This window comes from Macaca fascicularis, chromosome 8, assembly GCF_037993035.2.
Source record: "Macaca fascicularis isolate 582-1 chromosome 8, T2T-MFA8v1.1".
In the NCBI taxonomy this organism is placed as follows: domain Eukaryota; kingdom Metazoa; phylum Chordata; class Mammalia; order Primates; family Cercopithecidae; genus Macaca; species Macaca fascicularis.
The window spans coordinates 107,272,879-107,296,510 of record NC_088382.1 but is presented as its reverse complement, the minus strand read 5'-3'; the positions used below and the strand labels follow the sequence as shown (position 1 = coordinate 107,296,510).

Genomic DNA, 23,632 nt, shown 5'->3' with positions numbered 1-23,632 from the left:
CCACATTTTCTTTTGTTAAATGAAGTTAATCTATGTCTAGTAAGCAATTATGTTTCCAACACAACAGAAATCTATTTCAACACTAAACACCACTGAACAATTGTGCTAAGGTTTTCATGCTAGATGTGCCCTATTAACAAAGGTAACACAATTCCACAGTTCTGTTTTTGAATAAAGGATACATATGTTATGTATCTGGAAACTTACACAAGATGTTCAAGTTGTGAATGAATTGTTTTTGACATAATGAATATTTAGTATTGCCAGAGCAATGTTTAAAATATTTGGTGATACAACTTTCCTTTAAAAAAACAAAAACAACTCAGTTAAACTTTTACCACCCATCCACTATGGTTAATTCAGCTTTTCAGAGTTTTCTTTAAATGAGGGGTATACATACAATCTTATGAAACAGAAAAGCATCATCCTTTTATGTCATTCTATTAAGAGCCTTGCATATAATTTCATATGCTCCCAAACTTACCTTTTCATTTTTCTTGTCAATCTCTGGTGGCTGCTTTGCTGTTACACTTTGAGGTGTTCGAACAGCTTCACCCTCAGCCAATTCAACAGTCCGCCCATTTGGCTGCACAGGCAACAAAAAGTATCATATTATCCAACTGCTTAGCAGATCGATGCAAAGATTTATATGCAGGAAACCATATATACTACAATCAAATCCTACCTCTGTACCTAAATTTAAAAAGTTTTTGTACACCAATGTTATCTAAGAGTTGGTAGATTATTGTCCCTAATGTTTTCACATATATATATGTAACATTCGTAAGCAAAATTCTGTACCACAAATTTTCTTATCTCACCAAGGTATCGGTCCCTGTAACAAAAATAATGGAATGGAGACAGTTAAAAGGAGAATGAAACTGTTTGCAATTTGACCACCAATTAACTGTGTAATCTCGGAATATTTCACTCGTCTCTGAGGCTTATAAAGTGACAGGTATGATCTACTCGAAAGTCAGCAAACTTGTTCTGTAAACAGCCAAATAGAAAATATTTTATTTACAAACATAATCAGGCTGTATGGCAAAATAAAGTTCAGAAAAAAAAATATTTTACTGATTGTCATCAACAGTCCTCAGCAAAAACAAAACAAAATAGCAACTATTTTAGGTTTTAAGGGCCATATGCCTTTGTTCTTTATTTTTATTTTTTTGGCCCATATGTCTTTGTTGCAACTACATAATTCCTCCATTGTAGCATAAAAGCAGCCATAGATGATACATAAACAAATGAATGTTAGGCAATCTCTAACGGAACCTCTAATTCAGTAATTTCATGGCTCTACTGTTCTGGGAGTAAGAAGCTTTCCAACCCATTACCACAGCCTAAAAAAGGATACAGAAGCTTTCCTAACATTCCTAAAATAAAATGACAGATAGCACTTAGAGATGCTCATGAGTAGACTCAAGTCTGTGATTTCCAAATCTGGCTTTTAACCAGAATCATTCTTTTTTTACTTTTTTTTTTGAGACGGAGTTTCGCTCTTGTTGCCCAGGCTGGAGTGCAAAGGTGCAATCTCGGCTCACTGCAACCTCTGCCTCCCAGGTTCAAGCGATTCTCCTACCTCAGCCTCCCAAGTAGCTGGGATTACAGGCGCAAGCCACCACGTCCGGCTAATTTTTGTATTTTTAGTAGAGACGGGGTTTCACCATGTTGGTCAGGCTGGTCGTTCTTGAACTCCTGACCTCAGGTGATCCACCCGCCTCGGCCTCTCAGAGTGATGGGATTACAGGCGTGAGCCACCGTGCCCAGCCTCTTTTTTTACTTTTTAAATAATAATTTCTGAGCCCCATCACCAGACTGAGAAGTTGGGAGAATGGGGCCGAGGTATCTGTACTCTAACTGTCTTTCTGGATCCTACATTTTTTCACTTGTGCAGGCCCCTCAAATTCAACACGTAAGTCAGTCAATATACTTGTTTCAATGGCTTTATTTTCAGTTTTTGCAGAACACACTTTTACCAGCTACCTACTCATTACGGCAGAGCTATACTCAAGAAAACAATACAAAGTGTTCAAAATTTCTATAATATGACTTAACATGCAATTGTTAACAATGATCAGGGCTACAAAGTTGGAAAAGGAGACCATTCATATTCTCAAATCCAATTTGTAGGCTTTACAAAGATCTGTGGCAGAAAATCAAAACAAAAGCTGTCTTTTAGCTGGTTAAATTCCTAATTAACCCAAATTTAATCTGCTGGGTCTGAATCAACTTGTTAAAGTCAGACAGTTAATGCTAAAACCAGGTTTTCTCACCCTTGATTTGGCTTGCTTTCTTCTATGCTGTCTTGCCACTTCTAATGTTGCCTCTTCTAATCTCTCTTCTGTGTATTTATGTATATGTGCGCAAAGGTAAGAAACCTCAGAATGAAATGCGGACTTAGGGCCGTATCTACATTAGGAATACAAAACTTCGTTTAATTTTACTTTCTAATATCATCGTCTTATTCTTATACGCTACTTTTAGTTCACACTATCTTCTCTGGCCAAACTTGCCTTTTCTGACTTTCCTGTGGCCACACTTTTCCATGTAAGACTTATACCAACTGAACAATCTTGCAGCTTCAATTCCATAGTCTCCCATCTCTTCAACTGGCAACTCACAAAACTTACATCGGCTAAACTTCATTTAACTAATCCCTTCAGGAAACTCTCCATCATAATCACTTATATACTGCCATATACCACCTCCATTTCACTCATTTAAATGACACTGAGTCATTGGGATTTATTTACTAAATACTAGGAAGATAAGAAATTATGCGGTCAAAAACTGTCTTAAAAACTCACCAACAAGTTCAATGCCATTTATTTGAGACCAATTGCAAACGATATTGATGTAGCCTCCCAAATGAAATATGAAACATTCTTTTCTTTCAAACACCACAAAGTCTGAAAGTGACCAACTGCATTCCCATAGATTCAGGAACACTCAGTTCCCATTTCCATAGGCTCTGAAATGATCAGCAAGCCAAAGGTGCTCACACATTCCTATCTGTGCCAATTTTAGTTCCTTCTTTGCAACATCAACCTACATAATAGCTCTAACTGCAGCTGTTCTCTCTGACCTGTGTAGATCTCCCAATTTTCTACTAAACTCTTAGAATTTATATAGCTTTCATCATTACTGGGATTCCAGAAGTCATCAGCAACTTCTCACACATGCCTGATGCCATGAAACAATAAGCCTCCTATCCCAAAAGTAAAGTCAATGTAATTCTTGGGTTGCTGGAAAAAAGAATACACTAAGGTGGTTCTCCTTCATACAGCAGAGCCAGTGTGTCCTTTTATTTTGCCAACAGCTGGTTGAGAAGGCCTTGCCCTGGAAAATCACTAATCATATTTAAATTAGCAAATCCCTAAATGGGAGCATATTATATACCTCTACTTACATGAATAGTAACTAATTACAAACCAAAACTTCAAATCCAATGTTTCTACCCTTGTGATTGTCAATATGGGTTTTATATAAAAGTACTGTTGGTCAGGTACAGTGGCTCATGGCTGTAATTCTCGCACTTCTGGAGGCCAAGGCAAGAGGATTAGCAAGAGCTCAGAAGTTCGAGACCAGCCTGGGTAACACAGAGACTCTTTCTCTACAAAAAATAATTGAAAAAATTAGCCAGGTGTGGTGGCATGCCCCCGTAGTCCCAGCTACTCGGGGGACTGAGATAGGAGGATCACTTCAGCCTGGCAGGTCAAGGCTGCAGTGAGCTGTGACTGAACCATGGCACTCTAGCCTGGGCAACAAAGTGAGACCCTGTCTCAACAAAAGAAAAAAAATAAAAAACAAAAAAAAGTAGTTTTCTCTGATCATGGAACTTTTATATGGTGGCTTTCTACAGATTAGCAATTACATGAGCCTCTCATTGTAACCCAGTTTAAAGTTCTCTCAAGAACTTTAAGGTCTTCCCCACCAGAGCCAATCAAAGTTAATTTCATATATAGCTTACAATCTATGTCTTAAATTAGACTAAAGATGTCTTTCAAACTTGTTGAAAATCAACCAGTAACAGAAAAATGATAGAATCATTTTTTTAGATGGATAAACTCCTTGTAGACATCACCATGTTTATCTTATTGTTATAATTTTCTTTGACCCCCCACACCTGGATCTTTTTTCAAAACGCATGCATGAAAGAACAGTTTCATACATGAAAGAGCCAGTATGTGCTGGCAGGGGTGGTAGTAAATCGGAATGAGGCTATCTATATATAACAGGAAAATGGAGTGGAAGAGGGGGCCACATAGCAGAAGAGAAGGAACTTATTTCATGATTCTTGATTTCAAGGATATAAAATTGTTCATGCTAGTTAATCTTCAATTTATTAATTTTATACAATTCCATAATTTTTTTTTTTTTTTTGAGACACAGTCTTGCTCTGTCGCCCAGGCTGGAGTGTAGTGGCATGACCTTGGCTCACTGCAGCCTCTACCTCCTGGGTTCAAGTGATTCCCATGTCTCAGCATTAGGCACATGCCATCATGCTTGGCTAATTTTTGTATTTCTGGTAGAGAGCAGATTCCGCCATGCTGCCCAGGCTGGTCTAGAACTCCTGGCCTCAAGTGACCCGCCTGTCCCAGCCTCCCAAAGTGCTGGGATTACAGGTGTGAGGCACCGCACCTGACCTCAATTCCTGGTACTCAAGTACCAGGCATTAGGCTAAGGACTGTAGGAACAAGGACATATGAAAAGAGTTTCTGCCTCAAGGAGTTTTAAAGTTCTGAATAAGAAGTATGCTTAACAGGCCGGGTGCGGTGGCTCACGCCTGTAATCCCAGCACTTTGGGAGGCCAAGGCGGGCGGATCACGAGGTCAAGAGATTGAGACCACCCTGGCCAACATGGTGAAACCCCGTCTCTACTAAAAAGACAAAAATTAGCTGGGCGTGGTGGCACACGCCTGTAGTCCCAGACTCAGAAGGCTGAGGCAGGAGAATCACTTGAACCTGGGACGCTAAGGCTGCAGTGAGCCGAGATCGTGCCACTACACTCCAGCCTGGCGACAGAATGAGTCTCTGTCTCAAAAAAAAAAAAAAAAAAAAAGTATGCTTAATAACAGATTTCATTTCAGCACTCTTCACTTGTTAAAACTGATTCCAACTTGCAAAAGAACCTGTATCTGAGGTAAGCATATATAAGGTACATTGACTGCTAAAATGAAATCACATAGAACCCTTAGTTATGTAAACTATATTTCTAGCCACAACATGTAAAGATCATTATTCAAATGACCTAGACACTTCTTAGGTTTAGAAACTAGAAGGGCAGTCTACCAACTTCCTCCAAAAAATGGAATATGAGAAGACCATGGGCTTTGGAGTCTGACAAACCTGGGATTAAGGCTTCCATATTTAATTACTGTGATTTTACGCATTTTCCTTCACTTAACCCTTGATTTCATCATTTGTAAATATGAGAAAAATATGTATTTTGTCTTACAAATTTCTTGTTAGAATTACACCAAATGACAGAGCATGGGAAAGCATACTTCTCCAGAAACAGTTTTTCCCTTCTTTTTAAAATTTTTCTTAAATTTTTGGTAGAGATGAGGTCTTGCTATATTGCCCAGGCTGGTCTTGAACTCCTGGGCTCAAGCAATCCTCCCACTTTGGCCTCCCCAAGTGCTAGGATTACAGATATAAGCCACTGCACCTGGCCCATCTTCTGTTCTAATATCCTTTTCTCTCCAAAGCTATGATGGCCTATGTCCTTTATTCCCACATTCAAGCATTTGGGCCATATTTTATATTAACAAGCTCAGATAAATGTTAAGTCCTGGTGGTCAAAAGGGCCTGGACAGGCATCCATCAAGTCCAATGCTCCAGATGCAAATTCTTTTGGGAAGTTAATGGATTAAAAATAATAAGCAAATATATTATCTCAGAGGTTTAAAATAGTCCAGGCTTGCTCTAGAAGCATTGTAATGCTATCTTTCTTTTTAAAAAGCTGCTGTTTTCTAAGAAAATTATATAATACTCACTCAGTAGAGTGAGAGTAGAACCCTAGCACCTTGAAACAAAGACAAGTAAGGCTCAATGCCTGCGCTCAAGCTTAGAACCTAGTAAAGGAAGAGAGGTATACAATAACACACAGTAAAGTACAAAACAAAAGGTATACTCTTCCTCACACTCTCAAGAGTACGGGTTTTGAAAGCAAGCTGAGAGACCAGGATAGAGATCCCAAATGTGTTTCACCCTGGACAAACACTGGAAAGTCATTTTTTTTTTTTTTTTTTTTTTTTGAGACAGGATCTGGCTCCGTTACCCAGGCTGGAGTGCAGTGGTACGTGATCTCGGCTGGGCTCACTGCGACCTCCGCTTCCCAGGCTCAAGCCATCTTCCCACCTCAGCCTCCCAAGTGGCTGGGACTATAGGAGCACACTACCATGCCCAGTTAATTTTTTGTAGAGACAGGGTTTTGCCATGTTGCCCAGGCTAGTGTCAAACTCCTGAGCTCAAGCAATCTGCCTGCCTTGGCCTCCTAAAATGCTGAGATTACAGGTGTGAGCAACTGTGCGTGGCCAGAATCTCAATTTTACTGGCTAAAAGTGATACTGAGCATACAGGAGGCATAGTATATATATATCATCCTCATCATAAAAAAGATAAGAGGCAAGAGAGCATTAAGACAAATACCTAATGCATGTGGGGCTTAAAACCTAGATGACAGGTTGACGGGTGCAGCAAATCACCATGGCACACGTATACCTATGTAACAAACCTGCACATTCTGCACATGTATCCCAGAACTTAAAGTATAATTTAAAAAAAAAGATAAAAGGCAAGAAATTAGGAAATTCAGCAGAGGCATCATTGTAGCTGATAGGTTAGAATATAAGATAGTCTAACAATAATAATTTCCAAGTACTTCCTAGACACATTACATGTATTATCTCATTTAATGGACAAGACCTAGTTTTGGTAAGTTTGTTTTAGTTGTGAAATATTCTTACACAATTCAAGATGGAACAATTTCTTGTCAGTTTGTTTGAAAGTAAAAACTTTTTCCCCTGCCAAATGTTATGCACATATCAACTACATAAACTAAACATACACATAAACCATAGCTTTAGACACAGTTCAATCCCAATTTCAAACTCTTAATAACTGAGAGAACAATCTTACAAATATAACCTATGGTTCAAATTTGCAAAACCTCACTATATACTGAAATATTTCCTTTAGTGGTAAAGATCCTTGTGCTTTCTAAACAGCCAAAATTTCAACTCAGGATTCCAAACTGTCTCCTTGTTGACTGAAGCAGGGATGCTCAGGGTTACCTTTATGAGATGATGGAGAGATGATAATAACTATCACATGGTCAAGACATGCCAAAGATGATTTCTGAAAAACTAAATACAAGCATTGGTTTTCAATATTTTACATCTGATGGGTATGATAAGGACTACAAGTGAAACACTAAATACACGTCTGTATAATTCTTTCTTAGAAGAAAGACGTCTAAGAGATTCTGATGGATGCCTTCTGGGAAGCCTGGCATTCCATGGAACAGTTTGAAAACTACTAATATAGCTGGAGAGAAAAAAAAGTGCATTTTTAAACTGATGAAATAACACCAATTCCTCACTTACGTCTCTGAATTTTGCTTGAATAATGATTTAAAAATACTCTCAAGGCTTTTACAGCCTTGCGAATAGTACACTAACCAATAACGCCAAAGCACAACTAAAATTAATGTTCATAGGGTTTACTGTTGTTCTTGGTATCTAAGATGGGCACAACTACTAAAGGTCTTTTCTGTCAGAACTGTAAAAGGTCTTTTCTGTTAGGCCTCTGGCAGAATGAAAAGAAAAGATGAAAAAATCCTGTCACATAAGCAAACAAATGGAGCCAAAATTCTGGAGCTTTTGTAAGGTCATAATAATTTTCAGCAGAAACTTCTGACTTGAAATTTTAAAAGCAATAAAGCTATAACTCACTGGGAAAATTGAATTTGTTCTCTGAACACAATTTAATATCCTGGAACATGCCATCGAAACCAGAGAGGTATAGTGGAAATAACAAAGTTCTTAGACTAGAAATTAGGATACTGTTTTGCCTTTGAAACTCCTTTGCTCTATGACCTTGAATAAGTCAGTTAATTTTTCTGAATCTCAAGATTTCTCTTCTGTAAAATCATGAATATTTGTTTTACCTATCATTTGGAATTTTTTGAGCAAATGATTATTCTTTTTTTCTTTTTTTTTTCTTTTTTGAGATGGAGTCTCACTCTGTCGCTAGGCTAGAGTACAGTGGCGCGATCTTGGCTCACTGCAACCTCCGCCTCCCGGGTTCAAGTGATTCCCGTGCCTCAGCCTCCTGAGTAGCTGGGACTATAGGTGCACACCACCACGCCTGGCTAAGTTTTGTATTTTTAGTAGATTTTAGTAGAGATGGGGTTTCACCATGTTGGCCAGGATGGTCTCAATCTCCTGACCTGGTGATCCGCCTGCCTCGGCCTCCCAAAGTGCCGGGATTACAGGTGTAAGCCACCGTGTCTGGCTGATTATTCTATTAAGAATTAAAACTGACAAAGAGTGACTTAAAGGAAAAAAGAAAACTCTATAGGTGGCAAGTGATACAATTTGTTTTTATTATTACCAGCAAAACCATTACCTAAGAATAAAAAAACACAATTCTATTGGGAATATATTAAGAGACAAATTTATTTAGCTCAATGACAGATTATCCAATTAACTGAGACGTTATTTTAGCCACTTCATTCAGCTTTCAGTTCAACAGATAATTACCAAAGGCACTTACATGCCAAGCAGTTTGCCACTGGTTTACAATCTGGGGAGGGAGAGAACCCAAAAAAGTAAATGGGTAAGTAAACAAATAATGTACAAACTGTGATAACCACTATGAAGGAAACATCTAAGGGGTTGAGACAGAAAATAGAAAGGGATGTCTAAATTTCAAATAGGGTGATCAGGAAAAGATTTTCGTGGAAGGTGACTTTTAAGGTGAAAACTAAAGGCTGAGGGAAAGATTGTTACAAAAGTGTTAATAATAGCTCATGTAAAGACGCTGGGTTGTGAAAGAGTCTGAAGAACCGAATAGCAAATGACAGGAAACTCACTCAAATTCAGCTTAAAAAGACAAGCAGGTGCTGGGCCATACAGGCCATGGAAAGAGGTTTGGATTTTAAACGCAAAAGTTACTAAGTGCTGGTTTTAGGCAGCATGGTGATTTGCTTTGAAAAATCTCATTACTAGTGCATTGAGAAAGGACTGGATGCAGTAAAAAGAAGGCTACCGCTGCAGGTTAGGGGAGCTAAGGTGACACTAGAAAAAGTAGTCAGATTGAATATATATTTTAGAGATAAAATTTATGGTACTTTGCTGATGGGTTAGATATAAGGTGAGGAAGATACGAGGTGAGAAAAAGATTAGAATCAAGGATGATTCTTCTATTTTTGGCTTGAATAACTGAATGGATGGTAGAGTATTTTACCACTTACAGAAATGGGGGAGACTGGGAGAAGGCAAGAAATAACAGGTTCTGTTTTGGAGATGTTAAAAGTTTGAGATAATTTTTAAAAAGTTTGAGATACATATCAGACTCCCAATCAGAGAAATCAAGCATACATGTAGACATGAGGTTCTGGAGATGACAGAACAGTGTAGATATAGATAGAGACTAATATACAGTTGTTCCCCATTATTAATGGATTCTGTATTAGTGAATTTACCCTTTCACTAAAATTTATTTGTAACTCCAAAATCAATGCTTGAGGTACTTTCACGGTCATCTGTGGACATGCACATGCACAGAGCTGCAAAGTCACTCTGCAGGCACCTTCCCAGCTGAGGTCAAGATTCCACCTTCTTATTTCAGCTCTCATCACTGTAAATAAGGATCCTTTCTGAGGACTATTTAGTGCCACATATTTTGCATTTTTTTGGTGCTTTTCGTTAGTGATTTTGGTGTTTAAAATGGTCCCCAACTGTAGTGCTGAAGTGCTGCCTAGCATTCTTAAGCATAAGAAGGCTGTGATATACCTTACAAAGAAAATAATGAATTAGATAAGCTTTGTTCAGGCATGAGTTCTAGTGCTGTTGGCCATGAGTTCAATTATGTGAATCAACTAAATTAAATGTCTGTAGACAGAAACACATATAAAACAAGACTATGTATTGTATATGCTATTGGTGAAAATATTGTGACCAGAGGCTTGGACCTAATTTTGCATTTTCCCTAGAAGCACTAGTTTAGTACTTGCTAATTCAGTGGGAACTTTACAGAATTTCTGCAGATAAAGAAAATCAACTACACTGATCTGTTCCAGTACTATTTACAACATACCTTTTATGTGTGTGACCACTAGTAATGCGTTTTGTGCTCCTAATATGGGTAATGGGCAGACACTCAGATACTTGCAGAATGATTATTAGACAGAACCACATGAAATGGCGATATTAGACCATTCGAATCCAAAAAATATGGCATAGCCAGGTGTGGTGGTGCGTGCCTGTGATCCCAGCTACTCCGGAGGCTGAGGAGGAAGGATTACTTGAGCCTGCAAGGCAGAGGTTGCAGTGAGCCAAGATCATGCCACTGCACTCCAGCCTGGGTGACAGAGTGAGACCCAAGCTCAAAAAATAAAAAAAAAAAATTTTTTTTAAAAAGGCAATTCCATAGTTTCCACTAAACACGAAACATTATGCTAGGTGTTACAATATATAACTCTAGCTGAGGAGCTAGGGAAGGCTTTACAGTTGAACCAGCACTACAGCTGGGCCTTGAAGAACAGGTGGAAATTGGTAGAGACAGGCTGGGCACAGCGGCTAACGCTTGCAATCCCAGCACTTTGGGAGGCCTAGGCAGGCGGAGTACTTGAGCTCAGCAGTTCAAGACCAGTCTAGGCAACATGGCAAAACCCCATCTCTACAAAAAATAAAAAAATTAGCTGGGCATGGTGGTGTGCGTCTAGTCCCAGCTGCTCAGGAGGCTGAAGTGGGAGAGTCAACCTGAACCTGGGAGGGTGAGGTTGCAGTGAGCCAAGATTATGCCACTGCACTCCAGCCTGGTTGACACAGCCAGACGCTGTCTTGAAAAGAAATTTAAAAACAAAAATAAGAAAAGAAATTGGCCAGGCGCAGTGGCTCATGCCTGTAATCCCAGCACTTTGGGAGGCCGAGGTGGGTAAATCACGAGGTCAGGAAATCGAGACCATCCTGGCTAACATGGTGAAACCCTATCTACACTAAAAATACAAAAAATTAGTTGGGTGTGTGGTGGCGGGCACCTGTAGTCCCAGCTACTCAGGAGGCTGAAGCAAGAGAATGGTGAGAACCTGGGAGGCGGAGTTTGCAGTGAGCCAAGATCGCACCACTGCACTCCAGCCTGGGTGACACAGTGAGACTGCATCTCAAAAAAAAGAAAAAAAAAAAAATTGGTAGACAGATAGAAAGAAGGGCCTTTTAATAGATAAAAACAATGTCCAGGGGCCATGGCTCATGCCTGTAATCCCAGTACTTTGGGAGGCTAAGGCAGGTGGACTGCCTGAGCTCAGGAGTTTGAGACCATGCCTGGGCAACATGGTGAAACTCCATCCCTACAAAAAATACAAAAATAACCAGGTGTGGTATCGTGCATCTGTAATCCCAACTACTTGAGGGGGTGAGGCGGGAGGACTGCTTGAGCCCGGGAAGTGGAGGCTGCAGTGAGCTGTGTTCACACCACTGCACTCCAGCCTGGGACAAAGTGAAGACTCTTGTCTCCAAAAACAACAACAATAAAAACAACAACAACAAAAATGAAAATAATAATAAAGAGACACAGAAATCTAGCCAAGCAGAATTATTTCGTCTTAGGAGTAACGGTGAGAGACAAGCCTAAGGTAGGGTTAGATCATGAAGAGACTTGAGTGCCATGTCATGAATTTTGGATTTTGTTCAGCAGGTGATGGGGAAACTACTGAAACGATGTGAACATCAAAGTCACATGATCAGGGTTAGGCTTCAAAAGACTCAACTCGCATGAGTGGGTAGAAAAGATCGGCAAAAAAGAAACTGGAAGCAGGAAAACCAGATGTTAGAATAGTCTAAGCAAAAGGTAATAAAGTCCTAAAGTAGGGCAGTGGCAGTGAAACTGGAACAGAAGTAATGACTACAAAAACCACTGCATACTATTAGAATACAGTCATACATTGCTTAATGAGGAGAATACATTCTGATAAATGCATCTTTGTGCAAACATCACACAGTATACTGACACAAACCTAGGCTATAAACCTGTACAGCATGTTGCTGTACTGAATACTGTCGCAACTGTAACACAATGGTGTTTGTGTATCTAAACACAGAAAAGGTATAGTAAAAATACAATATTATAATCTTATGGGGTCATCAAATAGGCAGTCCTTCACCTCACAAAATTATAGCCAGATGAGGCAAACAGCCATTTTCCACTTTAAAGAGAAAAAGGGGCTCACATAGGTACTTACCAGTCATGAAAAATAGGAATACGATGTATAAATACTTTTGTTGGATATCTTACTATATTATGCATTCAACAATTTTTTTTTTTTTAGTCCCAAGCATTGTGCAAGGCTATCTGGTAGCAAACAAAAGGAATTATTATTTTATTCATTGAGCTTAGAGATATGGAAATTACACTATAGCAAATCTTTATGAACATTCCTACACTAATATGCAAATAACTTGTTCCCTAAAATAAATTTTTGAGCTGGTTGTTCATGCCTGTAATCCCAACATTTTGGGAGGCCAAGGGGAGGATGGCTTGAGGCCAGGAGTTTGAGGCTGTAGTGAGCTATGAGAGCTATAACCACCACTGCACTCCAGCATGGGCAATAGAGCAAGACCGTCTCAAAAAAAAAAAAAAAAAAGAGACAATTTTCTTTGATATTAATCCTAATTATGTGCTTCCGGAATTCAAAGCCAATTGTTACAGACCAGTTTTCGCAGACTTCACTTCAATCTAAGTCATTACTCAGATTAAAAATCAAGTGAAAAAATACTTATTGAGTGTCCATTCAATACAGACTTTGAGGTAGATGTCATGAAAAATACATATAATTATTTCCAAACATGCCAAGAATGGGGTAGGGCGGAAAAGAAAAAATGCCAAGAACTGAGGCAAGTAAAAAGTGCCCCCCTCCCCCACTTTCAATTAGGGAACAAACTGTAATTCATACCCTAAAAGATCTATGGCATGATTTTATTAGGGGATAAAAAACAAATTGATAAAATAATTTCAGAAATTGCTTATAAACAGGTTGAGGTAAATACAGATTTAGCCACTATTTACTTTACAAATGAAAAATTTGAAAACAGGAGCAGCAAAATTTGGAATGATTTAAGAAAAACCTAAAAATAATGGAATGAAAAGATCAGAGATCAGGAATCTACAAGCTTTTTTTTTTTTTTCTTTTAAAAGACAGAGTCTTGCTGTGTTCCCCAGGATGGAGTGCAGTCACCTGATCATAGCTCACTACAGCATCAAACTCCTGGGCTCAAGTGATCCTCCCACCAGTGCCTCCCAAAGTGCTGGGATTACAAGCATAAGCCACTGCGCCTGGCCCAAGCATTTCCACAAGCATTCAAGGTGACTCTCAATCCAAGTAGCCAAGGATAACACTTTGAAGAATCCTGCAGTGTTTTAACTCAACTAAGATTTTCAATTTGTAAACAAGATACACTGAATAGAGCAAGGTGAAATGCCTTACTCAATTTTAGAGTTTCCCATTCCTGTCAGGCTGACAGAGTTGTCTTCTTTCAATCCTGAGCTTTTATTGTTTCTCAGGCCTCTCACATTATCTTGCTCTTACTGCCTTCCCTTCCCCCCGTTTTTAGACAGGGCCTCAAATTGGCTCACTGCAGCCTCCACCTCCTGGCTCAAGCAATCCTCCAACCTCAGCCTCCAGAATAGCTGGGACTACATGTGCGCACCACCGCACTGGGATAATTTTTAAAATTTTTTGTAGAGATGAGGTCTCACTATATTGCCCAGGTCGTTCTCGAATTCCTGGGCACTTCTACCCACTTTCAAAGTCAGCTTCTGTGATAAGGCCTTTCATGCCCACCTGGGTTCACATCTAGTTGTATCATTAACTTAAGTATATATTTTTCCACAACTGAAACAAAAAGCTCCCTGGGGAGAAACCGAGCTTTTACATTTGTATCCCCGCCACAGAGAGATATGCCAATATTGTATTCCTTTTTACCACCTTCAATTTGTAAGTAGTATCTTGCTTTTCTTCAATACTTAGCTCAGTTAAAGGTATCTAAAGAGTCCTAAATAAATGGCAGCTTGTACTTCTTTGCCCTGTAAAGCTGCCATTTTTCTAACTGTGGGTCATGCCTCACAGTCAAATGTGAAATGAATTTAGTGGGTCATGAACATTAAAGAAAAACAGAACAGTTTTATGTATGTAATGTAAAATGTATTTCTTACTGTGGGTTTCAGTCACAAAAGCTTGAAGTCCCAATTTTGTAAATGTTAAACTTCTCGAATACATCTTCAGTATTTGGTAAATAAGGATATTTTCTCACCCAATTAACATTCAGCCATACAGTCTTCCCATTCTCCACTCCTCAAAGCTAACGCTAGGTTTACTTATTTACTCCCCACTTCCTTAACTCGAATGAAAAGGAAGGGGTAAGTCCTAAGTCTACCGAGCATTCTTCACAGTACTGTATAAGCATTCACTGGAGTCTGTATTCCTTCAGATGAGTCATTTGAGTGTTATAATGCACTTCGGATGGGTTCTTGGAGCACCCATCTCTCTCAACTCAAGTTTATCTGAAATTCTAGATGTCCCAAATAGGGTTTTGAAATTTTCACAATGCGCTTCATCCACATGGGTTTGTGTTCAATGTGTTTCTTTCAAGATCACCTTTCCTTACCTTGGAGCAAGGTTCTCTATTTTCACCATAACATTACTTTGATAATTGGTAATTCTTGATAGTCTCCACAAATGTTTAAATTATTTATGTTCCAAACCAGTTCTATTTTCTCCTCTCCTAACGTATGGTAGTATTTACATTGACAAAGTTGTGCCTTTTCCAGGTTTCATATGTATCTTGCATCTTTCTCAATCAGTAGGCAAAACGTGAAGGCTTATCCAGGCCTCATAATGCACTAACTGTGACCTGTCACATCTATAATCTAGAGATTAGAGTTTGTTACCAACAAAACTCTTGTTAGTTTGAACTCAAACCCCATTTCCTCCAACAACTTTCCTCAAGCCCTCCAGTGAAATGTCTCCTACCCTCCAAACCTAACACTCAGTTCAAACCTCTTTAACACCTATCAGTCTATGCAAAATTCTAATTAGCTATGAATATGTCTCCCAGATTGACTCTATGTGTATACCTTGCACTGCCCTCCAAACACCAGAGTGCAAATTTCACATAGTAGGGCCTCCGTACTGGCGTACTGAACTGTACTGAAAAGGCGAAGAACTTAATTCGGTGGATATAAAAATAGGTTAGGTGCTGTTTCTAACTGCATACTCTCATAGTTTCAATTTGCTCAAATGTAAAATATTTTTAAAAATACATAAAACTATTAAAGATATAATGGGAGAACCATGGGAATGGCAATAAAGAATGTAAACTTACAACACGAAGGCCTAAGACAGATGTGATGCCCTCTGCGACTTCCACACGTGGCCCAGCAAATCGGTGCCTGAATTCCTCTCTCGGCTTTCACCATTCTGCCCTGTCATCTCCCTTTACTCTGTTTCACAAATCTACCACACCACAGAGTGTGCAACAGACTCGTTCGTTGAACTCGCCTTAGCTCTTTCTCATAGGACCATACACCTCAAAGCGTATTAGGTAACCGACCCCTTCTTGCCTTGCTCCCGTTCCGGCCTCTGTTGGCCACATGTGCCAGAACAAGAGTGGGCAACCATTTCCCTTTAACAGTCCCAACTAAAATGGAAGCGCGTCTAGACCTGGACACCTTTAATCCTGTGTAAGCCTCAGAATTTCTAGGTCACCGTACTTCCTCCACTGGCTACTGTCTCAATGTGACTTGAGACAGACATCTGTCTTCCGAGCGCAGGCTTTCCACAACTTCCCAACACCACCTTAAGGTCCCATGACGCTCCACATGCAGCCTCCTCTGCAGGCCTCAAGGAAGGATGCTGTGCTATTCTAGCAGTCAAGGTTCCCAAAGATGGCTTGACCTCTGGGCGCCTATCTGAATGGACCCCTCAGACCTCCTAACTTCTTTCCTCGAAACTGGGCTTCCCCACCCATCCTATACTTCCTGAGTTTCCCCCACTCCCCAAATAACATGACCCCCTAATCACCGCCTGCTCCACTTGGGAGAGCTGCCTCTCGGCTTTGGACTAAGCACTCTTTTCCCTTCACGGCTGGGGCGCGGCCTCCCCCCAGCTCGAGGGTCTCCGCGCCCGCCCTTCGCCCGTTCTCTACCGCCGCTCATCCCATACTCACTTTGGGCTTCTCGGACAGTTTCTTCCGGTTTTTCTTCTTCTGTTCCTCGCTCCGGAGATTCTTCAGCAAGGCCAGGTCGTCGGGGGCCGCAGCCGGCGCAGCCGCCGCCTCCTCCCGCTTGCGGGGCGGGCTCCTCCGCTTTTTGCGGGCGCCGGCGCAAGCCGCGGCCCAGCCGTAGCCCAGCAGAAACAGCAGCAGCAGCCCGAGCGCGCCCGTGCCCACCAGGATCACCCAGCCAGGGTACCGTTTCGGCTCCAGCCCCAGGTCGAGGCCCAGCTCGGTGCGCAGAAAGCCTAGGCCGACCGAGAGCATTTCCCGCAGCCGGGCCGAGCCCTCCTCGGCCTGCTGGGCCAGCTCGTCCTGCCAGCTCCGTGCAGCCATCTTCCCTCCCGTCAGAGGGACTCGCAGGATGACGCCGGGGCGCGGAGACGCCGTGGAATAGTCAAGGGAAGCGAGGAAGGGCCGGGCCGGGTAGCCTCAGGCCGAGCGCATCGCGGCCGTCCCTCGCGCTGGAGCCGGGGATCGGCCGCTGCCACCGCGGGGAGGGCGGAGGGGTCTCCCAGGTTCCCCGCGGTCAGCCTCACTCCGCCGCCGCCAGGAGACCCGGGAGGCGGGAGGGAGTGTCTCCAGTGGCGGCCGCTAAGCGGCGTCTAGGCGCCAGCGCCAGGCCCCGCTGTCCTCCCTCGGCGGAACAATGGCGGCTTGGGCCGCGATCCACGCCGCGCGCGGGGCCTACCGTGGGTCACGTGGCGCCAGTGGGCGGGGCGTGGGCGTCACGTGGGGGCGGGCGGGGTCGGGTGGGGCAAAGGCGCGGCCCGGAAGGTTGGCTGTGGTGGGTTCGGGCCTGGTTAAGACGCGGCGTTGAGGACCCGTGACTATCGACCAGAGGCTGGGAGGGGTTAATTAGCGGACGCCTCCGCGGGGTGGCTGGTGGCGCTGTTAGGAGACGTGGCGCGACGAATGAGTACAGGGGAGGGGCTTCGTGAAGAAGGGGGAGGGGGGAGGGTTGCAGCGCTAGGAACGGGGTCACCGGGTCTAGGTCAATGTCGCCCTGGCAGGTGTAGGGCTCTTCATGCCTTTTTCTGGAGTGTTGTTGAGGTGGAATCGCATTTTCTCCCTGGGGCGCCAGTCAGCTGGATCCTTCCAGAATGAGCTCGGTGGAGTCTGACGCCGAACACTCTTCTTCCGGGACCTAGGTTTAATTCACAAATTGGGTATTTCTCTCCAGAGTGTTTCTCCCCAGGGCAACTAATACACTGCATGCCTGCCAGTTGCCAGCCTGGCGAGGGCACGTTTGCGTCGTTTGGCTCATTCACTCTTGCTCTCAGTGTTGTTAGTCCCCAGAATTCAAAAGTTGGAACGCCAGTGGGCGGCACTATTCTTTTCCTACTAATTTGGAGCTTTAATAACACATAAGAGGAAGCACATTAGATTGTATTTACTTATGGAGGGAGCTTTCCCGTTACGTTTTATTTTAAGCTTTTCTACAATACTGCAAAAGGAATTTCCAAAAATTCCATTTTTATATGCTATGTTGACCATCTCTGGGATGCAGCTATGGAAGGAAAGGAACTGCCTTTTTTTGTTTTGAGACGGGAGTCTCGCTTTGTCGCCCAGGCTGGAGTGCAATGGCACTAAGTTCGCTTACTGCAAGCTCCGCCTCCCGGGTTCACGCCATCCTCCTGCCTCAGCCTCCTGAGTAGCTGGGACTACAGGCGCCCGCCACCACGCCAGGCTAATTTTTTGTATTTTTAGTAGCGACGGGGTTTCACCGTGTTAGCCAGGATGGTGTCGATCTCCTGACCTGGTGATCTGCCCTCCTCGGCCTCCCAAAGTGCTGGGATTACAGGCGTGAGCCACCATACCCGGCCTTCAGATTTTAATTATAAGGAGAATGTTTGAAGGCTGCCTTAGAGTTTTAAGATTATATTTTGCTATAAGGAAACTCTGTATTTCATCGGTAAATGATAATTAGCGTGTAAGCAACTGTCTTAAGTGAACTAAGTACAGGCTTTCTCAAGGAATACAACGGGTAATATTAATAACCACCGAATACCAAAAATATGTCTTCACCTATTTTGCAACAGTGTAGTAATGCATATTGTGATTCATGTGTGGGAGTTTTGTAAATAATAAATAATAAAAGTATACTACACCTGCCAAGACTTATAATTAAAGACTAAATTAAATTAGGAGGCCAAAAACTTAGAAAATGTTATTGGGATCTGCTTTAACTGTAGAAGTTTCCAAATTCTATTTATATTTGTGAAATAAGATTTATAATTCTACATGTGTTTTGGTTCTAGAGATGTGAAGGGTCATGATTTTCCTAGGAAGTTCCACTGACAATTCTGCCCATTCTAGATGAACATCTGTGAATTTTAATTTTTTTTTTTTAGACGGAGTCTCGCTCTGTGGCCCAGGCTGCAGTCGCCCTGACCTTGTGATCCGCGTGCGTCGGCCTCCCGAAGTGCTGGGATTACAGGCTTGAGCCACTGCTCCCGGTCCACCTGTGAATTTTCGAATTAAACTATTACAATAATGGCAGGGGCGGTGGCTCACGCCTGTAATCCCAGCACTTTGGGAGGCCGAGGCAGACGGATTGCTTGAGCTCAGAGTCTGAGACCAGCCTGACCAACATAGCAAAATCCTGTCTCTACAAAAAAATACAAAAATTAGGCAGGCGTGGTCACACCTGCCTGTTATCCCAGCTACTTGGGAGGCTGAGGCAGGAGAATCGCTTGAACCTGGGAGGTGGAGGTTGCAGTGAGCCAAGATCGCGCCACTGCACTCCAACCTGGGTGACAGGGAGAATCTGTCTCCAAAAAAAAAAAAAAAAAAAAAAATATATATATATATATGTGCGTGTGTGTGTGTGTGTGTGTATATATATAAATATAAAACAATAATAGTAGTGGGGTTCGTCAGTCCCTTTGGCAGCCTACCGAGTATTGATTCAGTAAAATCAATCACCTTTTTTTCTGTCCTTTAATCTTAACAATAGAAAACAAACAAAAATATATATTTTAAAAGCAAAAATAAGGTCATATATTTTCACTTTTTTGCACTTAAGGTAGCCATGAGTATTTATTGGAAGTGATAAAGCCCACCAGGAACATACCTGTAGTCCCAAAATGTTAGGTTTATTCATTTGCAATAGGTTGGAGTTTGGGTAAAATTTAAATGAAGCAATGCCTTGAAAGACTCAAAGCAGGCCGAGCATGGTGGCTCACACCTGTAATCCCAGCACTTTGGAAGGCCAAGGTAGGTGGATCACCTGAGGCCAGGAGTTCGAGACCAGTCTGGGCAACATGGCAAAACTCTGTCTCTTGTAAAAATGCAAAAAATGCTGGGCGTGGTGGCACACGCCTGTAATCCCAGCTACTCAGGTGGCTGAGGCATGAAAATCACTTGAACCCGGAAGGCGGGGGCTGCAGTGAGCTGAGATCGTGCCACTGCACTCCAGCCTGGGCGACAGAAGGAGATTCTGTCTCAAAAACAAAACAAAACAAAACCCCTCAAATCAAAGTGATGCAGTATGTAAAGAAGTTAATATCAAGTCTGGCCTAAATAGAGTGAGAATTCTAATTCCTTGTAAATGACAAAGTTAAGCTGTTGTGTCTGAAACCCTTTACCTGAAGCTCTGCACCTGGTTGGAAATAAGGACTGCCTTTTCTGGGAGTGACCCATACAGTGGAATACCGCTCAGAAATAAAAAGGAATGAACTATGAATACATGTAACAACATGGATTATGCTGAGTGAAAGAAGCCAGATAAAAGAGTACATGGTGTATGATTCCGTTGGCATAAAACTTGAAAATGCAAACTAATCTGTAGTGACAAAGCAAATCAGTGATTTCTTGGGTATGGGGGTGGAGGGTGGTGGGAGGAAGGAGAAATGGGAGAGAGGGAGGGATTACCAAGCGGTACCAGGAAACCCTTGGGTGTGATGGATACGTGCGTTATTTTGATTGTGGTAATGGTTTTACAGGTATATATTTCAAAATTTATCGAATATATAAAGTATTGTTTAATTCGTGTCTATTATACTTGAATAAAGCAGTTCAAAAAAGATTTTAAAAAGTCACATATAGTTAGAGTGAAGATTTAGTATTTGATAGCACAACAGCGTGTCTATAGTCAGCAATAATTTATTGTACATTTAAAAATAAAAATATAATTGGGTTGTAACACAAAGGATAAATGCTGAAGTGATGGATACTCCGTTTACCTTGATGTGACTATTATGAATTGTATGCCTATATCAAAATGTCTCATGTACTCTATAATATATACATCTACTATGTAGCCCCAAAAATTAAAAAATAAAATGACTCATAGAGCTCAGATCCTACAAGAGTGAGATGTTCCATTTTCACTGCTGAGATTTCAAAGTTTTTGCCAAACTATGATTTTAAAGAACAAGTTTCTCAACACTATATCCTTGATGGTCATTAACAAAAACTTTTTTTTTTTTGAAATGGAGTTTTGCTCTTGTTACCCAGGCTGGAACACAATGGCACAATCTTGGCTAACTGCAACCTCCGCCTCCCAGGTTCAAGCTATTCTCCTGCCTCAGCCTCCTGAGTAGCTGGGATTACAGATGCGCACCACCGTACCCGGCTGATTTTTTTTGTATTTTTAGTAGAGACGGGGTTTCACCATGACCAGGCTGGTCTTGAACTTCTGACTTCAGGTGATCCGCTCGCCTGGGCCTCTCAGAGTGCTGGGATTACAGGCATGAGCCACTGTGCCCGGCCACAAAAACGTTTTTTAATGGGTTTGTACAATGTTCACTTAAAGTATCATTTATAATGGCAAGATACTGTCTGTCTCTGATTTAACATACTATATTGTATAGTTAGGTTATTGACAGGATTTTTTGTTTTTTGCCATTAAATGCAGTTCTGTCATGAATATGTTTGTAACTAAATCTCGGTGAATATCCATGATTACTTCCTGAGATGCAGCAGTGGTGCTATAATTGCCTGAGCCATAGCTCACAATTTGTGAATTAAATACTTTCAGTTTGAAAATTTTAAGGGACATGAAGTGCTACCTAATGCCCTTCATTTTATAGATGAGGAAAAGGGAGCTTCAAAGGGTCAAGTGTTATACCCTAGAGTCTGAGTGCTGAGTGACAGAGCCCAAACAGGAGCTCAGACCTCCCACTGCTCTTGACCTTTGATCACTCTTCTTTTTCAGTATACTGTGCAGTCAATTATTGGGATTAGTGTGCATGTTAGTTTGCTAGGGCTGCCATGACAAAATACCACATACTGGGTGACTTAAACAAGAGAAGTTTTTTTTCCTCACAGTTCTGGAGCTGGTAGTCTCAAGTTACGTGGCAGCCTGGTTGGGTTCTGGTGAGATCCCTCTTCCTGGTTGCAGAAATAGCTTTTGTGATGGCTGGTGAAAGAAAAATAATGGCTTGGGTCTTCAAAATGTAGATTCTTGCCATTATAAACTACCGGATCACAGAGTTACACACCTAGGAGTATGATTTTATGGTAAAGCATGGAACTATAGTTAAATGTGCCAAGAATTTTAAGACACAGTCCGGAAAGGGTTATTCTCAGAATAAAGGAAGAATTAGTAAATAATTAAACTGCCTGCAGAAGTATGCTCAGAATCCTAAGCTAGTTTGTGTTGCTGCAAGGGCCAAGATGTTTCCTTTAAGAGATCAGAAGATAAGCTAAGAATCTGTATGGAACTGAAAACTAGATTTTATCAACTGTACCTCAAGGGAACATCAGGGTGGGGGCTGGGGGAAGCATGGAGGCTGTGAAAGTGATAACAAAAGTGAAAGTTATCACTGCTGAATGGTACACTCATTCAGTAGAATACATGTGTGGTAAGAATATAAAACCGTGCATGGGAATAATGAGCACAAAGTTTGAGATAGTGATTATTTCTAGGAAGAGTGGGAGAGAAATGGGATAAGTGAAAACTATACAAGGGAGCTACAAATATATAATGCTGTAGCTCTTAAACTAGGTTAAGAGTTATGAAAACACGGGTACTCCTTATCTCTACTTTTTGTATGCCTAAAATACTTTGTAATTAAATTTAAGTGACAAAAATTAAATGACAGGTGGGTGTGGTGGCTCAAGCCTGTAATCCCAGCACTTTGGGAGGCTGAGGCAGGCAGATTGCTTGAGCGGAGGAGTTCAAGGCCAGCCTGAACATGGCAAAACCCAGTCTCTATAAAAAATAGAAAAATTAGCTGGGCATGGTGGCACACTCCTGTTGTCCCAGCTGCTTGGGAGGCTGAGGTGGGAGGATCACCTGAGCCCAGGGAAGTTGAGGGTGCAGTGAACTGAGATCTTGCCACTGCACTCCAGCCTAGGAGACAGAGTGAGACCTGGTCTGCGGAGAAAAAAAAAAGGATATTTGCACTCTGTTTTGCACTGCTTTTTCTTTTTCTTCTCTCTCTTTCTTTCTTCCCTCCCTCCCTCCTTTCTTTCTTTCTTTCTTTCTTTCCTTTTTCTTTCCCCTCCCTCCCTCCCTCCCTCCTTTCCTTCCTTCCTTCCTTCCTTCCTTCCTTCCTTCCTTCCTTCCTTCCTTCCTTCCTTCCTTCCTTCCTTCCTTCCTTCCTTCCTTCCTCTCTCTCTCTTTCTCTCTCTCTTTCTTTCTTTCTTTCAATGGAGTCTCACTCTTGCCCAGGCTGGAGTGCAATGGCACAATCTCAGTTCACTGCAGCCTCCATCTCCGGGTTCAAGCAATTCTCCTGCTTCAGCCTCCTGAGTAGCTGGGATTATAGGCATGAGCCATGACACCCAGCTAATTTTTGTATTTTTAGTGGAGATGGGGTTTCACCATGTCGGCCAGGCTGGTCTCCAACTCCTGGTCTCAAGAGATCCACCTGCCTTGGCCTCCCAAAGTGCTGGGATTACGGGTATGAGCCCCTGTGCCAGGTTTACTCTTTTTTTTTTCAAGTAAGGTCCTGTGTTTTTGGTTAATCAGTCTCCTTGGGTCATTTATTCTGTAATTCCTTTACCAGATTTCTATTAAATCCCAACTCTTTGCTTTAAGGAAGCAAAAATCTCAAAAACTAATTAGGCTTCTTTGGGAAGTTGAGGCAGGAGGAATGGTTGAGTCCAGGAGTTCAAGGTCATAATATGCTATGATCGCACCTATGAATAGCCACTGTGAATAGCCCAGGCAACACAGC

The 23,632-nt window shown here is 41.8% G+C and overlaps 1 protein-coding gene across 9 annotated transcripts in view; it reads right to left on the bottom strand.

Annotated features, from left to right (window-relative positions):
• The window catches only part of MTDH (metadherin), a 79,471-nt gene extending 62,310 nt beyond the window's left edge, over positions 1 to 17,161 (bottom strand). For all 9 annotated transcript variants that reach the window (XM_073999163.1, XM_005563762.4, XM_015455059.3 and 6 more), the window contains exons 1-2: positions 16,458 to 17,161; positions 485 to 586 (exon numbers count right to left, since the gene is read on the bottom strand). In XM_073999163.1, coding sequence (XP_073855264.1) covers positions 485 to 586; positions 16,458 to 16,838 — 483 coding nt within the window. In that variant the 5' untranslated portion in view covers positions 16,839 to 17,161. The remainder of the gene's footprint in view (positions 1 to 484; positions 587 to 16,457) is intronic.
• Positions 17,162 to 23,632: the final 6,471 nt, after the last annotated feature.